Source organism: Petaurus breviceps, unplaced genomic scaffold (genome assembly GCF_028583685.1).
Source record: "Petaurus breviceps papuanus isolate PSGF00001 unplaced genomic scaffold, PetGlider_PUasm1.0 37, whole genome shotgun sequence".
Taxonomy (NCBI): Eukaryota; Metazoa; Chordata; class Mammalia; order Diprotodontia; family Petauridae; genus Petaurus; species Petaurus breviceps.
The window spans coordinates 21800117-21823248 of NW_027186296.1; the positions used below are offsets into that span (position 1 = coordinate 21800117).

A 23132-nucleotide genomic window follows, 5' to 3' on the forward strand; every position below is an offset into this window, starting at 1 on the left:
GGTGGGGAGGTTTGTGAGGCTTGAATGAGGTGATGTGTGTACAATACCTTGAAAACTGTATAATTCTATGGAAATGTCAGTTCTTAGTATAATGAAATATTACCAACTGTGATACAAAGGAATCTCTCTCCATCAAAATCAAAGGTAACAAAAGCATATGGTGTCCTAATAGAGGAGAGGGTGGGGTTAAAAAAAGGAATTAGTCAATATATGTGTTTAATGTATCTAAAGCATCTGAAGATGTGATTTCATACTTTTAACCAAGAGCTAGATGTTAAGTAGTTTTTCTTCTTTTTCATAGCTACTTTTTATTCTTTGAAAATTGTGTCTTAGTTTGTCAAGCTAATTCTGTGTCTGCAGATTAGTAGCAAAATTTTTCCTTTTAAGAATCTTTCTTTAAATATCAGGATTAAAATAATCAGAGCTAACAATTAAATAGTACTTCAACTTTTATGAGATCACTTTACATATTTTTCCTTATTTAATCTCAATAGCAACCATGAGGGGTTTTATTTTAGAGACAGGGAAGCAAACTGAGAGAAATTAATGATTTGTCCAAAAAACACGAAGCCAATAGATATCTCAGGAGGGGATTTGAATTTGGGTCTTCTTTATTCCAGGTCTAACATTCTAACCACTTAGCTGCCTAGGGACATTTTCATGCATATTTGGATATTTCAAACATCTGTAGTTTCATCTATGTCTCTACCTTATATGCAAGTGTAGATTACAATCCTGTGTAGATTATTTTAATGATAATCTATTCAGTTCACTCTGTATCTGCTGCTCTGCTTATATCAAATCCATGGAATAAGATGCCCCTGCAGGTCAAATTCATAACCCCTCAATCTCATCATCATACTGCTAACTCAAGCCTTGACTGATACTACCTCCCTTCGGCCCCCCCCACTTCCTTCTCCCTTCTGATTGGAGGGCTGGAGGGTGGAGTACCAAACTCCTCCTATTACCTTCCCTTATAGAGGGCAGAAATTGAACTTTTGGCTCACTCTGCTCTGCATCTTCTGCTCTGCCTCGTTACAACTCCATGGAGAAAGGTGCCTCTACCTGGTCTTCCCCCAACCTGAATCTTCTCCTGCTTTCCTGTCTCCTTTTGTGTGTTGTAGATTAGATTGTAAACTCCTTGAGGGCAGGGGCTATCTTTTAAAAAATTAATTGTATCCTGTACTTAACAGAGTGCCTGATACATATATAGTAAGCACTTTGTAAATGTTTATTGGATCATATTGGATGAATGAGTTACTATGAGCAAAAGAATTCAACGTGTGGTGGTCAACATTCTAGCAAAGAGTTTTTCCAGGCTTAGCGAGGTTGGTTTTTAGACGACAGACACACAATTTTTGGATGTTATTCTGCAAAGGTTTTTCAGCATTTTTGGATAATATGGGAAAAAAGAAGGCAATTTTGTCCAGTGATGCTAAAGTACCAAGGTGTTTTTAGTCATATTTTCCCCCCAAACCATTTTGATGAGCACTTACTCTGTTTAATGAACTTGTAGTATCATTACATAATCACCCAGTTCACTGGATTAATGATGAAAAGAGGAACTGATTTCTCCAGTTGCATCATCTGAAGTAAATGTTAACTTTCTTTCAGCTGAGTCCTTAGTTAACCACATTAGTGTGACAAATATGTCTTTGTCTAGCATAAGTAATTAGAATTTAATCACTTTAACTGCATCTTAATTACCCCAAATGAATTGAAAGGACATTTAATAGCAAAGATTAAATTGCCTTAATGAACGATTTTTGTGACTACATCAATACTTTAATCGGGTTAGCCACTCCTATCATACACTCTCGTCAGCAGAAATAGTAGTAAGAGTTAGGACCACTAGATGGCGGAATGTCATCATTTTTATTGTAGAAAGCCAAAAGAAAGTGGCACACAGTCACTGTTCTTTGGCTAACTTCCTTTGGGAGCTATGGCATCCTCCTGATATGAAAAAGGAATGCAGTAGTTCTAGAAATGACAATTCCTGGGATAATATTAAAACTAAAATTTCAGCTACAGTATGTTTGGATACATACAAGGAATTTTTTAGGTTTTCAACATTACATGAAAGGCTGCTCGGCCTAATGGATAGAGAGAAAGACTCCAGAGGCAGGAAGATCTGGGTTCAATTTATACCTCTGACACATATTGGACATATAATCCTGGCCAAATTAGTTAGCCTCTGTTATTCTAGGTGACTCTAATGGTGTTATTTGCAGAGAGTTTCTTATATTGATGAAATCACCTGTGTAGTTGCTATCCATTTAGATCATGGTATTTGATATTTTATAGACATAGTCTGTATTATCTATGTATCACCTAAATGTATTATCTATGTATTATCAAAGTATTATCTAAAACATACACAATCTTGGAAAATAAGCAAAACATAGGCATTCTTTGTGGCAAGCTTTAGTTCAAAGGCAAGAACTAGAATTGTAACCTAATATACCATAGTAATTCCTGGAATTACACTGGAATTACAAAAGTACTCCTCACCCCCCCCCCTTTGGTCCCAGAAGTCAGTGATTCCAGGTGGAATAGAAATACTTATAGGCCATACATAGGGCATGTAGAAGAATGAACAATGGCCTGGCAAATTGGTTCCTTTACTGCCTTGCTCTGTATCTTTTGCTTTCTTTCTCCAGTTTCAACAAATGGAAGCAATAATACATAACTCTAACAGGCATGTTGTGAAGAGAAATGAGGTAAGAGATGTGAAGTTTTTTGTGATCCCTAGAGAAAAGGCATTTGTGTTATACGCTTAAGGCAATGTTGTTATTTTTCATAGACATTTCAAGTTGGGTCTATATGAAGCTGGATTAGACATAGGGAAAAAAAAACATTCCATCTATTTGGTTCACCTGTACAAATGGCAGAACCTTCCTTTCTGGTTGTTTACCAATTAATTTGTATATACATTCTAATCATAGTAAATTTGATACATTAAATGTTAGGGTCTAGTTAAATTCAAGCATTGTCTTAAAGAGATGTTTTTTTTTTTTTATCAGCATGACTTCCTTAAAGGATCAATGCATTTCCTAAAAAGAAATTTTTTAAATGATTGGATATGAATGTTATGGAAATGATTAGAAGTATTATTTTTCTTTGAGGCTGGATAATCACCAAATGGGGTGGTGTCATGGAAAGATTTCTGGTTTTGAAGTTGAAGATGTGGGTTTTAGTTAATAATACCTAACTAAATGTGTAAGCTTGGGCAAGTCATAACCTCTTTGGGCCTCAGTTTCCTCATTTGTAAAATAAGAAGATTCCTTCTAGCTCTAAATCTGTGATCTTTTGATAAAAGAATAGCGACAAGACATTTTAGGTATCCATTTCCTTAACTTTAAACGTGAATAATTATGCTTCTTCCACTTACCTCATATGATTGTAAGATATGTATGAGATAGCAAATGTGAAAGGACTTAATGCTTTAACATAATACTATGTAAACATAAGGCTAGCCCAGTGTCTAGAACATTCTAGAAAAGGACTTAAATGCTTTAAATGCTTGTTTATGCAGTCCAATTAATTTGAACAATATAATTCAAGATTGCTTCAGTGGTTGCCCTGGTCAGTTGCTTCACATCCAGTCACCACACCTTTTCATAACTGCCAGTACAATGATGATATCCAACATTACTGAATATCAATAGTAAAAAGAGGGTAACAATGGCATGGCTAATCATTTTCATTTTAATTAGAATTCTTCTTTGGCTGCAACCTGGGTTTTTTTTTATCCTGGTGCTGTGTGTTTATTTTTATTGTTAATTACCAACCACTAAGGTTATTTAATAAACTCAGAAAAAAAATGGCTCACTAAACTTCAGTGGAGAATTAAAATATCCATCCTATTAAGTAATTTTGTGTATCACTAGAAAAAAATAAAAATTTTGTCTTTAATACCATAGATTTACAGCTGGAAGAAACTTTAGTGATAATGTAATCTGACTAATTTTAAAGATGAGGGTAAATTATTTACCCAAGATCATATAGTCGACAGAGCCAGGATTTCAATCCATTTTCTCTGACTTCAAATTTATTGCACTGTTTTCTGACCTGCAAATTCAAATGATCCTTTCCTGTCTAATCTTAGTATTCTCATTAAAATATGCTTTGCCATAATATGGGGGGAGGGAGATTAAAATTTAGGTTTTTAAGGAAACATTAAAATGTACACTTGTAGTTGTTAGCTCCATATTCAAAGATATGAACCAATTAATATACACAGTATTCATTTTATGGTGAAATTAAGTTCTTTCACTTGGATTTATGAAAAAATAATTTTAAAAGAAATTAAATAATCAAGTAGGTATGCTTCTTATTATTAGAAGTAGTATATAACATCTTAATTCTAATATATTTCTATTATTTGGAAGAATAAAGAAATTTTTATGCCAATGTCACATTAACTCATACAGTTTTATAACAATTTAATGTAACATCTTCAATCTCAGTCATACCTTAGAACATCATTACTACCCTGGTTTGGGGTCCCCTACTATCTCCCCATCAATTGAGGAAAAAAATATTATTAGTGCTCAAATGAAACTGATAATTTCCTCCTCTTACCCACAAAAGACTCTGAGGTTGATCTCAGATATATAATGAATATATATTTAACATGTAATATAATACATGTTGAAATATTCAATGCTTATAGGCAAAGAATAGGGAGAATTGCTTTTTCAAGGACTGTCATTTTCTAATCAAGGCTTAATAGTGCTATATCAGTGACACTCCTTATTAGTTACTGACTTCATTAATCTAAGAATATCCTGTTTTACCAATCTGTAAACTGCAATTATTCCCTATTAAAAACAACAACAACTATGTGTAGTAATGTTCCTTTCATTAGCTGAATAGCCATGAATATAGAAATGATGACATCAAAACCTATCTGTGTTAGTATCGTAACAATCTCCTTAAAGACCAGTTAGATTAGAGATCACTATAGATTTTTCTCAGCACGGATCAAAGGGACTGAATTGAACGTTTTAGTTTAATGATCCAACCCATGTCACACCCACAGGGACGCACATTTAGATTCTAGAAAGCAGGTGTGTAAGCACACTCAGACACATGCAGAAAGCTGCAATGTAGGGTGGGCGGTGAGAGGGGGGGGTGGGGGTTGGGGCGGAGAAATCAGTCCTTTGAGTACGACACTTTCATTCACTTTGCAGTGGGTGCAAACATTCCCACTTGGGAATTTGGGACTCCTCAATAATTTAGCTTACCTCAATTAACACGTATTTTCCCCTTTACTATTGTAAGTTCCTCAAAACATTCTTAGCTCCTTTGTAATGTGCAAAGCAAGGCTCTGCTCGGCAGCTCAAGCCTGGGTCAAATTCGGTCCAGCATAGGTACCCTGAAGAAGCCCTGTCCAGGGTACTGAAGGGACAACCCAGCCTAAGTAAAGCCAGGGAAAGGAAACAGTATAGTCGTGTTCTAAGACAAGTAGTTATTTTTTATTTAGTGGCCCCATCTTTCCTAGAGATGATTCTACAGACAACGTGGTCTAAACAAAGAACCCTATTTCCCTTGCTCTGGTTTAGGAGGATTTTGTTTTCTAAGAAAGGAAAATAAAACAAAGCAAACACAGTCCTAACATTTCTTTGAAGGAAATGTAGTCCATACTGCTTTCCTTTAGGGGGCCCAAACCTAGAGTCAGGTGAGAACCATGTTTTCTAGTCATATGACTCTAACCTTGATATGGGCAAATAGGTTTCACAACAAAAGAAAGTACAGAATCTTAATGCTGAGCAAATCTACTTTGGGGAGGGGGGAATGCCCTAAGAAGATGGAAAATTTATGGTAGAAGCTGTCTCCTTACAGGGGAATTTTTCAGTCATAGGTTTGGAGAGCCTCAGTGTGACCCCTCTTTATACTACAATACCAAGTCTGAGACTTTTAAGTTTTTATATGTGATTCAGACTTCCTCCTAACAATTAAAGTTACCCAAAATAGAACTGACTGCTTCAGGAAGTAGATTTTCCAACACCGAATGTCCTCAAGCAGAAATTGGATGATTCCTGTCTGTACTGCTATGGAGAAGGTTCCTATTGAGATATCCAGAGAACTTAATGACCTTTGAGGGAACATACAATTCTGAAATGCTATGCTTCTATGGCTCATCACCCTCCTTCTCTTCTGATCCATCTTCTTCCTAATAGTGTTATTAATATTAATTATCATAACAGCTAGACATTTTTAATAACTATAGCAATAAGATTCTTTTCCTCTGAATTGCCTGCTGAATGAAGGATTCCCCCACCTACCAACCTCCCTTATATTGGCCAGTAGGGGGCAAGCCCAGCTTTAAAAAAAAAACAAACAAGTTGTAGCAGCTGGGCAACTGAAGGTCAGCAGAAATGTAGGGTAGCATGTCAATATTATCCATCCAGAGCTCTAGTGTAGACATTTTCCAGTTATCTCATAGAGCACTAGAGGAGTCCTGCTCCCCTTGGATGTTTTTGTAAGCATGCAGACCAGAAGGCAAAGACTTTTCTAAGGTTTGTACCTGCCGCTGTAAACGCAATCTGGAAATATGAGGTCAAGAGGTGATTAGTGAGGAAGCAGAGGTATGTCTGTGTGGTAGTAATGGTGGAGATGACAAAGCAAATTAGTGAGAACATTTCTATTATCTAAAAACCCACTAGGTCAGAGTTCTGCTGAGGACTCCATGGGCACCTGAGTGGGGCCTATTGGCTAAGCAATATTTTCAACTTTCATCCAAACAGATTTTTTTTTTCTCTGAGAGGGAAAATTTCCTGAGGGTAATGGTTGAAGTTCTATCCCCGAAGTTCCAAACTTGGGTGTTTACACAAAATGGTAGTACTCAGAAGGCTGGGGAAAGCTCTTCAGTCTACCAACCAGGCCGGGAGCTCCTTCCTGAGTGTGTAACCTTTCCTCTGGATTTTTTTTTACAATGATGCCACAAATGAGAAAAACAAAATAAAACCCTAACAACAAACTCTTCTCCCACTTCCTGCAAAAGATGGGGTGGGGGGAGAAAAGAAAAGGAAAGGGAAGTTAAGAGTTCGGGAAGTCTTACGCAGTTACTTGGGATGATTTCGGCCTCACGAACAATTCCCTAGAGAGTATCTGCAGATACTGACTCGAAGACTATGTAATACAGAGTAGGTTTTGTTACTGCCAGCCCCAGTCACTGTGGGTGATTGTCAGAGAGACAATGACAAGGAGACAGAAGCGGCCACTAATACTGGTAGCTGCGGGAAGGTTAGGGGGGGGGGGGGGCGGTGCGCAGAGAGGAGCAGGAGCTCCATAACTCTGGTTGAAACGCCAAATCTGAAACTGAGTAAGCTCCGTGAATGTATGTATGTGAAGAGGATCTTGCTTGGGGTGGGAGGAGAAATAAATCCCCAGGGGGCTCCCAGCTGGGCCAGTTCTGCCACTTCCCCGCAGTCCTTTTGTTCACCGCCTCTGCCCCACTCAAAGAGCAGCTGCGACTGGCTGAGCCTGGGGCAAAGGGGGGGGGGGGGGGGGGGGAAGGGCTGTGTGTGTGTGTGTGTGTGTGTGTGCGTGTGTGTGCGTGTGTGCGCGCGCTCGTTTGTATCTGTGTCGGTGTCTATGTTGGAGGAGATCCCGAGGCTGTCTCCTATCATATCGGGGTTTCCTGAGTGAGCCACTTGTAGGGTCAAAAACCGCATTCGCCTCAGAGTTGCCGGACACTTCCCTCCTCAACCTTTAAAAAGGGCTGATCTTAACCCCTTCCCGATGTACCAAGCAGTGCAACTAGTGGAGCTAACGACATCCCTCTCTCCTCTCGCCTTGGACCCGGTTCCCGGCCAGCCCTAGCTTTCTGGCACAGAAGAAACGAAGGGACCTGTGGAAATGCTTCCTTGGCTTCTCTCTGCCCACCTTCCCCCAGTTTGGAGAAACATTAACAAAAAGCAAATGGAGTTATGCAGGATTCAGTTATAAATCAACCAGGCCACAAGGCCACTTACAGCAAACAAGCCCCAGGTTGGCCCCGCCGACACTTTCTCAGATTCCCGGTGACCAGACGCCGGGCTCTGGGCCTCTGGCTGAAGACAAGAGTATCTCTGTAGCTCCAGGGCGAGGTCACTTTCTCTGTCCAAACTCCCCCAGTCTCCTCGGAATTCCCCAAAGCAGAACAAAATGCAGGATCTGGAAGGGGAAGGACTGGGGAAACACCGAGTGCTCAAGATTGGAATGAATCTGAGCCAGCCTTGGTGATTTTAGGAGTCCATTCCCCTTCTCCCTCACAGTTAGCTTAGGACGAATTCTTTTCATTTTTATTGGTTCCCTCCGGATACCAGCGTAATGCATTTCCGAAACCTCAGTTGTATACACGCAGAGTGTTTGAATCCAAGCAGATATGGAGAGGCGCTTTGCTAGGAATGTTCAAGTTAACAGATTTAAGTACAGAAGGGTGAATGAAGGCAAAAGCTTCCTCCACATAGAGTTCCACTTCCCGCCCAGACGGGTTCAGTAGCTCCGCCAAGCACATTTATGGGATCTCTAATTGGAAACTAATCTCCTCCTCCGTTTGATAGGCGTCCACGTCAGAGGCATGTCACCCCACCCCACCCCACCCGGGACACAACACTCTAGCGGCGCGAGAGCTGCTGGGCTGCATCTCTAATGGGGAAGCAGCGATTATTACATTGAGGAAAAATATTGATTTTTTTTTCTTGCATCTAATTCCGTGAGACTCTGTTGTCCATCTCATAGAAGCCCAGTGTATCTAATTTTGTTAGGAAACGCTTAACATACTACAATAAAGCTGAAGAGAAGGGGTTGAATATGTATATGGGGAAAAGGGGAAGTAAACAGTTGGGGTAAATCCTCCAGTTGCCCTAGGGGCCTAGTGGCCTTTCTCCCACAGTTGCTAATCACACCGACACCTCTTCAGGTCCTCATTGGATCCCAGTTCCATCTTTTTCTTCATTCTGGAGCTCAGATTGGGGGCTTTTTTGTCTTTACATTTGTAGTGTGCTTCCTTAAGCAGCACATATATCAAAAATAGAACTCATGATGACATTTTCCTTCCTTAAAAATACAAATCTGCTGGAGGTTTCTCCTCTTTGCTTTAAAGGGACAGCACTGGGGGGAGTAAAGGGAAGGAAAATGCTAAAAGTTCAGTGAAAGGTCGTTCTAGTCTTTCATTTCAATAATTTCTTAAGGCTTCCGAAGTTATGGGGAAAAGTCACCTTCAAACTACTCCTCCACTATCCCTACAAAAGTTCTTTTAAAATAGAAGCTTGATCATAGTTTCAAAATATTCCTGTATTTCACAACCCTTTTACACAGTAGCCCTAAGGTTATTGAAAGGTTGTACACCTCATGCTAAGGCTTACATTTTAATTCCATTCCGGTCATGATCGTGGCCGTCCTCTGTTCCTATTCATTTTCTCACTAGCCATCACTACATCACTACTAAAATAGCTTCATGGCCAAACCATCCTATCCCAGTCTCCAGGTACCCACAGCTACCTCACAGCCTTTTTCCCCTAAGATATTTTTTTTTGTCATACAAAAGGGAGGGGAAGAGACAAGAGAAAACTCCCTTCCAATTTGTTTTAACTTGTTTTAAATAAATACAAATGTTTTTATTTTGAGGGCAGTAGGTTGCCTCCATTTCTACTGCCAATGTAGCTCTACTGCTGAGGGGAGAAGGGGAACAACCTATTAAGTTTTTTATGGAAGAGTAGAAGAAATTAGACTGGAAAGAGAGAGACAGACAAAGAGAGTAGGAAAGAGAGGAGGAGGAAGAAGATAATTAAAGACAGAAATTGGAGGAAAGAGGGAGCAACTGCTGATTAAACTGTGAAGCAATACTGGACATGGGAGAAAAGAGTTCTGTGACCATTTTCATTATGAGGAAATGTGATGGGTGAGTACCTTGACATACTATCTATGTAGGCAACTTATGCTTCCCTTTTCTGCCTGATTTCTGGCTAGGTAATAGATTAGGGAGAAGACTTAAAAAAAAGCAACCCAACCCAACAACACCAAAACTCTAGAAACCCATCCCTCTGGAGGACCCTTCTAGTCCTACTCCAATTCTTGCCTTGAATAAGAATCCAAGGGAGACTAACTCATTCTTTCCCTTTAGGACAAGCCATCACAGTCTCATACATTGGTTCTTCCTTAAGGACCAGGCTGCTATAGGTCATTTGGTCCACTGATGGAAAAATGTAAATTGGAAAGGTGCTACCTGGGATTCAGTCTCTGATGATCTCCCAGGCCTTAGGAGCAAAGAGAATTCTCACTTATTCCTGTCAACCTGGCTTTCACAAATTCATAGGAGAAAACTGGAGCTGCTATGGTCTGTTCTCCAGAAAGAGGAAACCTTGTTTCCATTGTTAGTTCAGGGCCCCCACTGTGCTTACATCCCAGTGTAGTGAAAGGGCTTCCACCCTGGAGGTTAGGGATCCAACCATTCCTCACCACCTCAGCTCCTTACCAATGTATGTCCAAGTGTACACCTTCACTCCTCTAATGTCTGGGCTTGTCAGGTCTCCCAGACTTCCCTTCATCTCTTAAAATGAGAACTAAACACAATGTCATCGTCTCCTCCCAAATTAATAGGAGGCCCAAAATTATGGGTCTGGGAGATAGACACAGGTACCTGGTAAAATCTGAAACTAGCAAGAGGACACTTCTTTCCTAAGGAAGAGAGGAATCACTTTCCAGAATCAGGAAAGAGTAGGAGGCTGCATGCCCCTTCTAAATCTCTTATGCTAGGAACTTGGGTCTAACTTAACAGTCTGAGGGCAGTGTGTGTGTGTGTGTGTGTGTGTGTGTGTGTGTGTGTGTGTGTGACAGGCTTTTTGGTGATCAGAAGTCCCATTCTTTTTTCCCCATTGGGGAAAGAGAGGAGTATGACAAACATACCTCCCTCAATGAAAACATTGTCCTTCCTATAGGGGACGTGGGGACAGATAACAATCTGTGGTTGAGTAGTCTCTTCACTCAACCTCTACTTTCCAGAATGACCCAGAGGGGAAGTTGGAGTAGTGAATGTGAGGAAGGCATAAAACAACAACAACGAAGCAGATCGAAACAGAAGGGTCGGTGAGTACAGTCAATAGCATACAGGAGAGGAAGGGATGGGCTCTGGGATTAGTGGGGTTGAAACAGTGAGGTCAAGCCAGAGGAAGATTCAAAAAAAGTAAAAATAAAAGCAAATAGACGTCGCAGTTGGGTTTCAGATTTAAGTTTTAGCCCTGCCAGCACCTGGCCTGTCTCTCTCTTCTCATTGGAAGGCGATGGAGTTAGGGGGATGACCGGCAGGAAGGGAGGGAGGGAGATAGGGGAGCTCCAGCCTTCTCCTCTTTGATTTTAGCCTGTGAAACGGCTCAGTGCCCCCGGCTCTGGCTCGGATTGACTGTCTCTTGTTCTCCTGGGACGAATTAATGGAGAACGATCAGTTAATTAACAAACCCTCATTCAGGCCTTTACCATTCTATTCAAGCCACTCACTCAGCCTGGGAGCAGGGTCTGAGGTGTGGAGGCCGAAGGGGGCGGGAGGATTAAATTAACCTAACTGCAGTCACAATTCGGCCTCTGATCCCTGGGAAAAAAAAAAAGAATCCGTTCCATTTCTTCTCTCTGCTACAGCCAGCACCTGGACCTCCCCCCCCCCCCAATTTCCTTCGCTTTTCTGCCCTGCATATCCTCTTAGTTTATTTTTTAAATGTCACAAATTCCTCTCATCCTGTGACAACTAGACTCTAGCCCTAGCTCTACCACAAAATCACAAGAATAGCCAGACGGACAACGGTCTTTCCCTAATACCACCACTTCGGAAATAACAATACCAGCGGGCCACAGACTGAAACTGCCAGGACACAGAAGCTAGTAACCAGTGCGGGTCAATCACTCTTCTGCTTCTTACTTCATCTCGGAGCTGAAAGCTACCGGCGGGGCTTCCTACTGAACTTGGGAATCTCAGACCCGCCCCCAGACTTGGAGGTTAGATTTTCCAAGAAGCAGCAGAATAAAATGAAATGAAAAGTCCTTAGCATGCAGACATCTAAAGAAACTCAGCTTAGCTGGGCACAAGCTTACTCCCCCTCCCTCTTCTTTTCCTTCTCTCTTTCCCCTTCTCCACTCCTCATTCTACAAAAACATTCAACTCCTCAATGACCAGGTTAGTTCCAGAGAAAGAGAGAGCCAAGGAAGATAGAAAGACAAGGATGAGGAGAATGAGCAGTCATAGTTACATACACGAACAAGATTCAGACACGTTGGCACCTAGTATAGCTACTTATATAGGGTTGGAAATCAAGCGGTTCTAAATTATGAAACACGTTGTCCCGACGAAGTAGAATCCCAAGCAGGACCCGATTACCCTACGTAAATGAATGTAAGTTCGAGACAGAAAGACGTGAAGTCTTTGCACATCTCACTCAGAGGACCTGATATGTTCTGTTCCATCCCCAGAACCGGAGCTTCTCATACTGGACTGGAGCCCAGGGCATTGGATTGTGAGTCCCGTGTCAACAATATCAATACACATTTACAATAATACTCACCCATGTACGCGCTTGCACACAACACGAGACTACGTTGTAGGTACACTGGGCAGTTAAAGATTCTGGCAGGTATTGCGGGTTTTCTCCAGCCGCTGCCAGAACCGCTCTTAGCCCTGTTTCCCTACAAAACCTCCGGAAGCCGGAGCCCCACTGGCACTTGCGCTTGGGACTGCCTGGTTTGGGTCCCGAGGAGAGAAAGACAAGGGCACAGAGAAAGGGGAGTGAAGCAGCCTGAGTGGAGAGGCCGTGTACTGCTCTTATTTTTCTCCCTGAATTGACTTGTCTAGATGGAGGCGCAGCTAACTACCAAATCAAATTCGGTGTCCTCTATCCTGATCTCCCTGGCACCCTAACTAGCTCCTCTGCCCTCCCTTCTCACCTGCTAACCGGAGCGCTGACATTCGCTGGAATTCCGGCTCCTGTAACCACTTCCACATTCTCCGGAAGGTCTCCCGGCCAGATTTCAGTTTGCTCCAGGGTTTAGGGTTGCGCAGTAGGTCTGAGAGGGTCCCTTGCGAGCGGCACAGCACCCTTTGAGCGAAGATGGCCTGAGGGATGCTGTAACGCTTGAGCTCGGTGGTGATCCGCTGCGCCACTTCTTTGGTATTGATTTCTTCCATTTGCCCTGAATTACTTCCATTACTGACCTGGGAGCCGGTGACCGAGGGGTTTGGCTCCCGGGCGGTGCCCAGGATCTGCCCGTGACCCTGGGCATTTAAGTGGGCATGGGGGTGGTGCGGGAGGCCGTTGATGGGTACCATGCCTGCGGAGGTGGGGGTGAGGTGCTGTTCCCCGTGCCGGGCTAGCATGGCGGGATGGTGGGCTTCGAAGCCGTTGGGAGTGAGCATCTTTTCAGTGGGCATGGTGGCGCTTGGATGGGCATAATGGGGCAATCCTTGTTGGGAGTTGTGGATGCCCCCCAAGCCAGAACTGGAGAGGGGCGAAAGGCTCTGGCCCATGCCGGGTACGTCCTTGTGGTAGGGGGTGTAGAGGTTATTCATGGACGCTAGTCCCCGCTCGTCCCGCATGAGAGTGAAGCTACCGCTCACATTGCCGGCTATCCGCTGGTGGTGGTGAGGATGGTGGTGGTGGTGGTGGTGGTGATGGTGGTGTGGGAACTTGTCCGAGACGGTCGAGATGGGAGGTAGAGGCTGCAAAGGGGTTAACGTGGTATAAGTGCTGGTCATGCTCATACCTGGAGGGGTCTCGCACGCCATGGTCATGGTGGGGTGCAGGGGCCCCGCCAGGGCGTGTTCGGGGGGTCGGTGGTGGTGGTGGTAGTCCCCGCCGCTGTCCAGGATGGACGCCATGCCCATGGAGCGGGGGTGAGCGGGCAAGTGGCTGCTGCGATGGGCTACGGTGCTGCGGTGGTGGGGGCTGCTGCTCATCAGGTCGGCTGTGGCGGGCACCGGCTCATGGCTCACCCCGTGAAGATCGCCAATCGCCTCCATCGTCAGCTGCGCGTTCATTGTGATTCGTGCGACCCGGCGGACAAAACATCTATCTGGCCGGGCTGTGGGAACGGTGTAGGAAGTCTTCACATCTGGTGGATGCGGGTTGTTTCGCTGTGTTTGTCTCTCTCTCCTCTCTCGCCCCCACCTCCCTTTCTCGTTCTTTGCTTTCTTTCTTAAAAATTAATTTTAAAATGTTTGAGCTGCTTTGGAAACACTATCCCTCCACCCCCTGTTTCCTTCTCTCTCCCTTTCCTCTTTATAATTATAAGGCCCCCGGTTCCTTTAAAATTGCCCCCGCAGCAGCCGTGGTTGGTGTCTGGCTGCGTCCCTCGCCATCTCTAGCCATGTCTCTTTTACTGTTTCAGAGTCTCTGGCCACTGCTCCGCTGCTGCTATCGGAGGAAAGCTCGCATGCGCACTGACACGGCCCCCACTCCCCACCCCCATTCTGGGCCCGGCCAGTGACGTCCCCATACATATTAAGGAAGGGGCCAGGCGCCTTCCTATCGGAGTCCGACTGGGGAGTCGCGAGCACATGCAAAAAAGCGAGGAGGGAAAGCGTGAGAGGAGCCTGGAGCTGCAGTTGGAGATGTGCGTCCTGCTCTATTTTCTTCGATGGGCTCAGGCCCGCAGTCTGGCTTTAAAGGATTTCTCCTCCCAGCTCCTGGAAGGGGAGGCAGGACCAGGCCGACAACCTTTGTGCTCCGCTGCTGGGGCCAAGGGGCCGCGTCATCCCCGCCCCCTCTTATCACTGCATCCTCCGGGCCTTAGGCTGTAAGGGAGGAGGGGGCGGGGCTGTCAAAGGAGTGTGGGGCGGGGGTTGGGGTGTTGGTGGTGGTAGTGGTAGTGCTGGTGGTGGTGTTGGTGGTGATGGAGTGGAGCGGTGCGGAGAGGGCAGATAGGAGAACTGATCCTAAAATCTTCCAGATTTTTTTCCTTGACCCTGGGTTGGGGTGGGGTGCGGTGTGGAAGGCAGGAAGGGAAGGAAACTGGTGGTTTCAGCTTCCCCTTACCTCTAACAAGGACTTCTGGCAATCCTCTTTTTCTCTGGCAACCCTCTTTTTCTCTCCCATCCCACCCCCATCTCAATCCTAGGAGGGAAGGGCGAAAGGCAAGTGGGACAAAGTTTTCTTGGCAATGGCCCTGATGGGACAGTGCCAGGACTAGCTTGAGGGTCGGTCTTACCCAGAGCGCTCGGCCCTGGGGGCGGGGCTCAGGGGGGTGGGGGCGAGGGGGCGTTTTTACGCACCTAGTTCTTTCCAATTGTCGGTTTCTTCCAGCCTTTTTCAGTAATTAACACTGCCCTCGGCCAGCCAGGTGTCTCCTTCCTCTCCAAAAATGACTTGGCATTTTCGGGGGTGGGGTGAGGTGGGGAGGGTGTTGGTTTTCCACCGCCGGCGAATTTTCTTTTTAACTTCCGGGTCCTGGCGGGGCTACCGAGCCCTCAGCTGTCCAGGCGGAGGGCCCAGTTAGTCCCCCTGGCCATTGTCCCGTTTCCCCTGCCCGCTGGGCTAGCCTGCGTCCTCACAAAGGGGAGACTGCGCACAGCTCAAGGACAGAAGAGGAAGGGGGGCAGTGGGGAATATCGTACCGGGTGTCAGCCAGTCTTCACTTCAAAGCACGTCTACTATTTTGCCTGACCGGGTCCCGGCTTCCAGCCCAGACCTCGCCCATCCCCAAAGAGAAAAGTCCTTCTTCGCTTTACTGAAAGGAGCTTCAGACAGTGAAAATTTGAAAAAAGATTCCAACTCTTCCCCTACACACTTTCCCCCAAACCCAGATCTTTTAAGGGACCAGATCCCCATGGGAATAGGACATCTCAAACTCGCTATTGCTCCCTTTCTCCAGGCCAACCTCAATTCCACAGTGGAGATAGACCTAGGCTTTAGTTGGGGATGGAGGAGTGGGGACGCTCTATAAGGGGGAGGCAGTAAAGAGCAGAGCTGGCCTCGGTGCCGGGAGCACGCCAGTCCACCACATGCCGAGGTTTTCTTTCGTTTACAAAAGGGTGGGGGGTCACAAAACAAAAGGCAGAGCTTTGTCCGCTTAGGTGCTTTTATCCCTCGGAGAATGGACAGATGTGCTCATTGTCTGTCTGTGAACAATAAAGGCTTTGCCAGGGATGCAAGGCACCCCCCACTAGTGAGGAGGGGGGCTGGGTGGAAATTAAATGGCACTCAGATTCAGAATACCTATATCCCAAGTCTGGGAACACATGCCTTCGAGGTAAATCATCATCTCCTTTACTGTATTTGGTGTTCCTTTCTGGGCTACTTATATCGGCCTAGGACAGGTGACACCTTAGATTTAAAACCGAGGATCCATCTGAAATCCGTGCCAGAAAAAGCACGAGAAGCAGACTAGAATAAATGGAGACTAGAGCCCACCAAAGATCACCCTACCCCCCTACCCCCAGTTGCAGGTGTTCCCTACACACATGGAAGGGGAAGGGTTCTGGCAAGCGGTGTGGGAGATGGGATGTGGGAAGGGGGCAGCTTGATAGTAGGAGATGGTTTTGGTCGCATAGATAGGCTTTCCCCCACCCTAGGGACCACCACCAGAATTGGGTAAACTTGAATGAAAAAAGAAGGCAGCCAAGAAGGTAGTGGGCCTCTCTGTTTTAAACCCAGGTAGAAAAGTTTGTGATGTTCAGTTAGGGACAGTCAAATCTTCCACCACTGGAACTGACCCAGCTTCACTATTCTGATTGATTTAGTAGAATCAGACAATAGGATTCTGAGCTAGAATCTCAGAGGATACCCAATCTTGTCCACATAATGTTATTCAGGACCTTCTTGAAATAGAAGAGTATAGTGACAAGTGATAATCCAAAATCCAAATAATAAAGTACAACAAAATGATCCTGCCACATTAGTGGAAAAAAAGTAACTACTGATACATACAACATTTAAAGTTTGCAAAGCATTTCCCCTCACAACATAATCATTATTATTGTTGGAAGAAAATGAGAAGGTGCAAATATAAGTTCCTTGAATTGCTTCCATGAAATCATTGCAGTAACCATTATGCTGCACACAAACTGGATTGTGGGTCAAAAGATAATTGTGGAATATTGCATTCTGAAAATTACTTGATTTCTTATATATGTTTTCCTCATTTCATTATGAGAAAAGGGATTTCTAAAGGCTAATGTTGCAGTCATATGTCTTGGAAACAGTGTCACTTCTCCCTCCCCCCCCCCCCCCAAAGATCGACGCCCTCATGTTAAATTATTTCTCAGAAGGTAACAAGAAAAAAAAATAAAGGCAAATACTAAGTGAATAAATTGTTCATAGTTTTCTTCATGTATAGTTAAGTAAGTTTTGATCCTGAAACACTCATGTAAGGCCCCCAACTAGGTTTAGTCAGAACTACCTGGAAAGGTCAGAAAGAGTATGATTGAAACCCATTCCCACTAACTTTATGTATGGGACTTTGGTTAAGTGTATATAAGAGGGTTGTCCAAATATAACTATTGGACATGTCCATTTGGTTTCTCTACACCATGCTGCATTTTTGAAGGGGTGCATTGTAAATTTAGGACTAGTTTCATTTTTTGAAGTCTTGTTGGTCATATTTTATTCAAATATTTTCTTTAGTCACTGACTAGTTAGACTAGACATAGTTAGAGGAGAATGAGTGACTTTCCATCCAGGTCCTAAAAAACACCACCTGTTCTGAATTTTGAGGAAAAGCCATCATTAAAATTTCTGATGGGAAAGGAGAAGGGCCTCCCATTCTTCCTTTAAATGAGCAGGAAAGAAATAGTAGGACAGAAAAATAATTTATATATTGTCTGGTTAAGCACTATATGCTTAACTTTATATGCCTGATGAATGATGCTTGATAGTATATCAAGATAGCACATTGTGGCATAGAGTGCTAGACTGGCATTCTATAGTCCTGGGTGCAGATTCTGACTACCACTTACTACCCGTGTTACCTTGGGTAAATCAAGTGCCCTTTCTGAACTTCAGGTTCCTTATTTCTAAGTGAAGGATATTGGACTTCATAACTTCTAAGTTCCTTAACAGCTCTAAATATGATTCTTTGAGAGTTTGACACCTTTTGGCCTCTAAAATTATCTGCTTCTCATACTTTTTGGAATCCTTCTAGGGAAGAGGGCTCAAAAGCATCTCTCACTCTAGAAACCACTACTCTTTCCAATCATAGTTTCTATAAGTTTAAATAATTCTAATGCAAAATTTCTGTAATGAAAACCAATTTTGTAAATTTGTGTGACTAGGGGATATTATTGTTGAGTATCCTGAGGTTGGGTAAGACTTACAGGGCTCTAAATTCACTGTTAGCAAAATCTTTCAGAAAAGGCAGCTAACTCAAAAGGAAGAGTCTGTTGATCTGGGTCCTAGTTTCAGCTCAGTTTCTAATTAGTTATATATATGGCTTTGAGCAAGTCACTTGGCCTTGGGTCTCCGTAAGCAAAATGAAGATAATAAATCTACATTAAAAGGTTGTTTTTAAGGATCAAATGAAATAGGTATGAGACCAAGCACTATGAAAATATAAGGTATTATTAAAAAGAAAGTTCCTTTTTATAACCAAAAATGATTAAAGGAAAAAAATTTATAATAATATTTTCCTCCTTATCTCCACATTCAAAAACATGTTCATAACATGAAAAGACAAATGAATTCTGGTGACTGAGTTCTTGGTACTAGCAACATTTTATATTTTGAACCAATAAGAACAAGTTATTTATTTATAGTTAGTAAATATTAGAAGATAATTTTCCTGGGGAATGTATGCAAGCCACACTGTTCATACCAGATCACAGAAGTTATGAGAATTGATTGTGAACTTGATATTCCTGAAACCTGGATAGAAAAAAGAAAAATATGAAGGAGTTAATAGTTGATAAAATGACTAACATTTCACCAAATAATAGCTGCCCAGTGCCTTTCTCTGAGAATTACTGATTTATTTTCCATAGAAGGAAAGAACAAGATTAGGGTTAGTTCTCTTAATAAGTAAGAGAGATTTTTAAAAATTTTGAATGCCAAATTTCAGAATACTTCAGAACAAATATCATCACATACTTCCAATGTATGTTTCTTTAATATTCATATAAATGTATGAAAAGCATAATTCTTAAGAAAGAAACCTCTAGGGCTTAAAGACAAGCTAGGCAGACTTTGAAAGCATTCATTCACTCAAACAAACAGAGAGACAAACAAATATGTATTATTAAGAGCCCACTAGTGAAAAGAGCCTTGTGCTAAGGACTTCGGTGGTGGTTGTGGTAAAAACCAAACTTAGATAAGATAGATTCTTGCCCTCATGGAGCTTACAGTCTAGTAGGGAAACAATAGATTAACACCATTACTTAGTGAGCACAGTGGAGAGGTACAACAAAGTTCTATATAAGGTCTGAGAGTAAAGGTCATAACCTAATTGGAGGGGGGATCAGGGAAGAGTTTTTTTTTTTTTAAGGAGATAGCATTTGAGATGGGTTTTAAAGCATAGGCAGAAACACAACAACAGAAAGTAAGAAATTCTAATCATATGGAACAGCAAGAACAGAGGCAGGAGAGGAGACATCATGGAAGCAGGAGAATGAAATTCTGGGGAACAAGTAGTCCATTTTTTTTGTAGCACAGAGTGTGGGCTGGGGAGTAAAAACAGATGAGAATGGAAAGGTAGGGTGGTGTCAGATAGTGGAGGGACTTGAATGTCAAGCAGAAGCTTATGAATATTACTCAGTAGGTAATATGGAGTCTTTTTGAGCAGAGGAATATGATCAGTTCAGTAACAAAAGAGATTAGCCTGGCAGAGGTGTGGAGGATGGACTGGAGATAGAAGAGAGTGGAGGCAGGGAGATGTGTTATGAGGCTGCTATTACAGCCCAGTCAAAATTGAAGATTCATGGTAAGGTGGTGGCAATGCAAATGGAAATGAAAGTTCTAAGTTAGAGGCTTTGGGAAGGAGGAATTAATAGGGCTTGATAGCCAGTTGAATGTGAGAGTGTAGCAATAAAAAAGTAAAATATAACTTTAAAGTTTCAAGCATGGAAGGCTGGGTGAATGGTGATGCCACAGATAGAAGTAGAGACATCAAAAGGAGAGGAAGACTTATAGAAACACAAAATAAACTTATCCTGAGGATCAGAACTGAAAAGACCACATAGCATATCGGTTCTTGGATTCAGAATGGAGTGTGAGAATGAAAACCTTAAGATGAAGTCCACTTCTTTGTGTTCTCTAAAATGCCTAGCAGGCACTGCAGGGACTAAAAGTGGGCAAGGTAGACTGCTGCCTAGGGTACAGCATTTATTCAACAAGAATTGATTATCAGGGGATGGGAATTTTGATGCTTTTTAATATTACTTTTGAAGTAATCAATGACTTTGCAGTCATTAAGGCAAGAAAAGCTACACTGTAATCACTATTAAACATGCAATTGGACTAGTATATTGGGAACTAAGATTTTACTATGCTGTTGCTATTTCTCCAAACAGAAATAAACTATTTTTTTAAAAGGTGAATTTGCCTTTCACACTCTAGTAGGGGTTAGGGCTATATCTGTGAGGGGGGGGAGGGTTGAAGAAAGGGTCAAGAATTCAAATTTTCTAAGCTTGCTAGGTTCTGTCTTTGGGAATCAAGTGCACTTCAGTAAAACTTTGGCGGGGGGGAAGCGTGTGGGGTGTGTGTGTGATGATGATGATTTATGGACACCTGAAAGCTTGATACAAACATCTCTGGATCTTTTTTCACTTAGAGTTCTTGTAATTACTCTGAAATTTTTGCAATTCTGTTTACTTTAGATGTTCAGAAAAATTTTTTTTTTGGTGTATACTGGAAAGAGAATAAAGAAATTTACAGGGGGAGAGAAAAAAAATTCTGATGATTTGGTAGTGTAAAAATATTCCTTAAAACTAGTTGAGAATTACTTTTTTCTACTCCTTGGAAGTGAAAAGCACCATTGTTCTATATTTCTCCTAATAGAAAAGAGAAGCAATAGAAACCAATTAATCCAGGATGGCAGGTTTTCAGTTGATTTCCCCCCTTTTTCTTTTGTCTTCCATTTTACTTAGCATATAGGACCTTTCTCTGCTTTTCACTCATTAACTTTTCTCCTTCAACTTATACATATTCCTATTAGTTTTCCCTTTCTCTTCCTTCTCTTTTCCTTCCTCTGTCCCTCCCTTCCTCCCTATTTATCTTTCTTTCTTTTTCTCCCTTCCATCCTTCCTTCTGAAAACATCAGTCAAGGGAATATATTATAGTCAAATTCCCTTACTTCCATCTATATTCTTAAGTTTCTTCTCTCGTTTTCAGGTGTGAAAGAGGAGATATTAAGTCATACCATCTTAGGTTTAAGGAAATAGGCCCAATACCCTCTTTAAAGTTCTTTATTCACCTCCTGATTTGGGTCAAGAAAGGCATTCTGCTAGGGAACCAGTTTGAAAGAGTTGTTCCCCAACCTTGACCATTTTGGAGGGTTTCTCTTCAGGGACATAGAAAAAATCTGAACACTTTGTTCAGATTGGGGCTGTTTAAGGTTATCATTGGATATCTTGTTCTGTGTTCTGATGCTTAAAGCTCTCAGATCTTCAAGACAAATTCAGATTTACCTATTGCACTTCCAGGTGAAACCACTCTGGACAGTTGATGGGCTTAGATAGGTTCAAGGCTTAGAAGCAAACACTATAGCCAAGATCTGGCTGCTTAGCTGACAGTCTTGATGTTACTGAGGGCAAGATGAAGTTCTAGGGTGCCTCTGTTGTGAAAGAGCAGTAAGTATGAGGAGGAGAAAAGTTCCTGGAGCTCTGTTGTCTTCAGCCCTAGAGGCAACACTATGTTTTCCAATATTTGTTTTCTTTTGGGTTATATTTTAGAGCTGAATTGTAAAGTAATACACATCTAGTGGAAGTCTTTCAAGCCTAATTTAATTAAGAAAAAGGAAAAAAAATAATCATGGAAGAAAGGGAGAAAGAAGGAAGGAAGGAAGGAAAGAAGGAAGGAAGGAAAGAAAATTGCATTCTAGGGTTTTCTTCAGTATCTACAATTTGACTTCAAGGTGCCCTCCAGATGTAAGGGTCTGAGGTAGTCAGGAGCAGAGCGCCGGGTTTCTATTAGGGCTGCGGCTTGATCTCCGTGGATGTCAGTGTGTAGATGGTGCTGAGACATAGTTAGCAATCTGCATATTGGAAGAAAGGGACCCTTTGCCTGTCCCGCTAACTAGAACAGAGTTGATGAAACGCAATCCATATAGTCTCACTCACTCCACTCTGCTTTCTCTCCGTTCCACTCTCGACCCCATTCAAGTCTAAACTTCTGATATAAACTTCTCTTTAGGTGGACAATCTCGAGGATCCCTGGATGGGACCAGATCTTAGAGGAAATTCACCCTGGCAGAAATTCCTACAGGCGAGGAACCTGTAGTAGAGGAAGAATTAAAAGGTGTGATGGGTAGAGAAGTAGAAAGTTGTTCACATTTTTTCCAAAGTGTGGTCTACCTCCCAGATAGACCTAGAGGGTTCTGGGACGTCAGAAATTGGGGCTCCGCAGCTGCAGTCAATGCTCCGGTAATCAGCTTCACGTAGAGAGTTTCAAGGCGCCCCATTCAAGAAGCTTCCTGTATTTAAAGAGCCTGTCTCTTCCTCCCGGGTGGGCGTTTGTTCCCTTCTGTGATCATCTCCAGCGGCTTCACTTGGTAACACAGAGGGGAAGCTTTGGAGAAGCTGCACTAGGGAGGAGAAAACTCTTTAAACAAATCATTTCGGTGTCTAATCAATTAGTGTTTGTGTAGTCAAGTGCCATAGATTTAACAGAATAATCGTTAACCGCCCTTGTCTTTATTTGACCCGCAGACACCTAGAAGATTTAAAAATGAAACTTTTGTGTTTTGCAACTCCCTATCATCTTCCTCCATTTCCTTTTCTCTTTTCCCTTTTTCCTTTCCCCTCTTGCTTGCATTCTCCCCCACCTTTTTCCTCCTCCCCCATTTTCGTTTCCGTCCTTCCTACTGTTCTTTGTCTCCCCCCTTCCTCCCTCTTCTTACCTTTCCTTTTTTATTCTACTCCCCCCCACCCCTTTCATGCTCTTTACCCAGTCTGTGGGACTCCCTGGCGCCTGCTTCCCCAGAAAGCGGTATATCCAATACTATTTAAACTACACCCT

The 23132-nt window shown here is 42.8% G+C and overlaps 1 protein-coding gene across 1 annotated transcript in view; it reads right to left on the minus strand.

Annotated features, from left to right (window-relative positions):
- Positions 1–14008, minus strand: part of ONECUT1 (one cut homeobox 1) — a 43194-nt gene extending 29186 nt beyond the window's left edge. Inside the window, exon 1 of the mRNA XM_069098087.1 lies at positions 12919–14008. Within this exon, the coding sequence (XP_068954188.1) occupies positions 12919–14008 (1090 nt within the window). The remainder of the gene's footprint in view (positions 1–12918) is intronic.
- Between the last annotated feature and the right edge of the window lie 9124 nt (positions 14009–23132).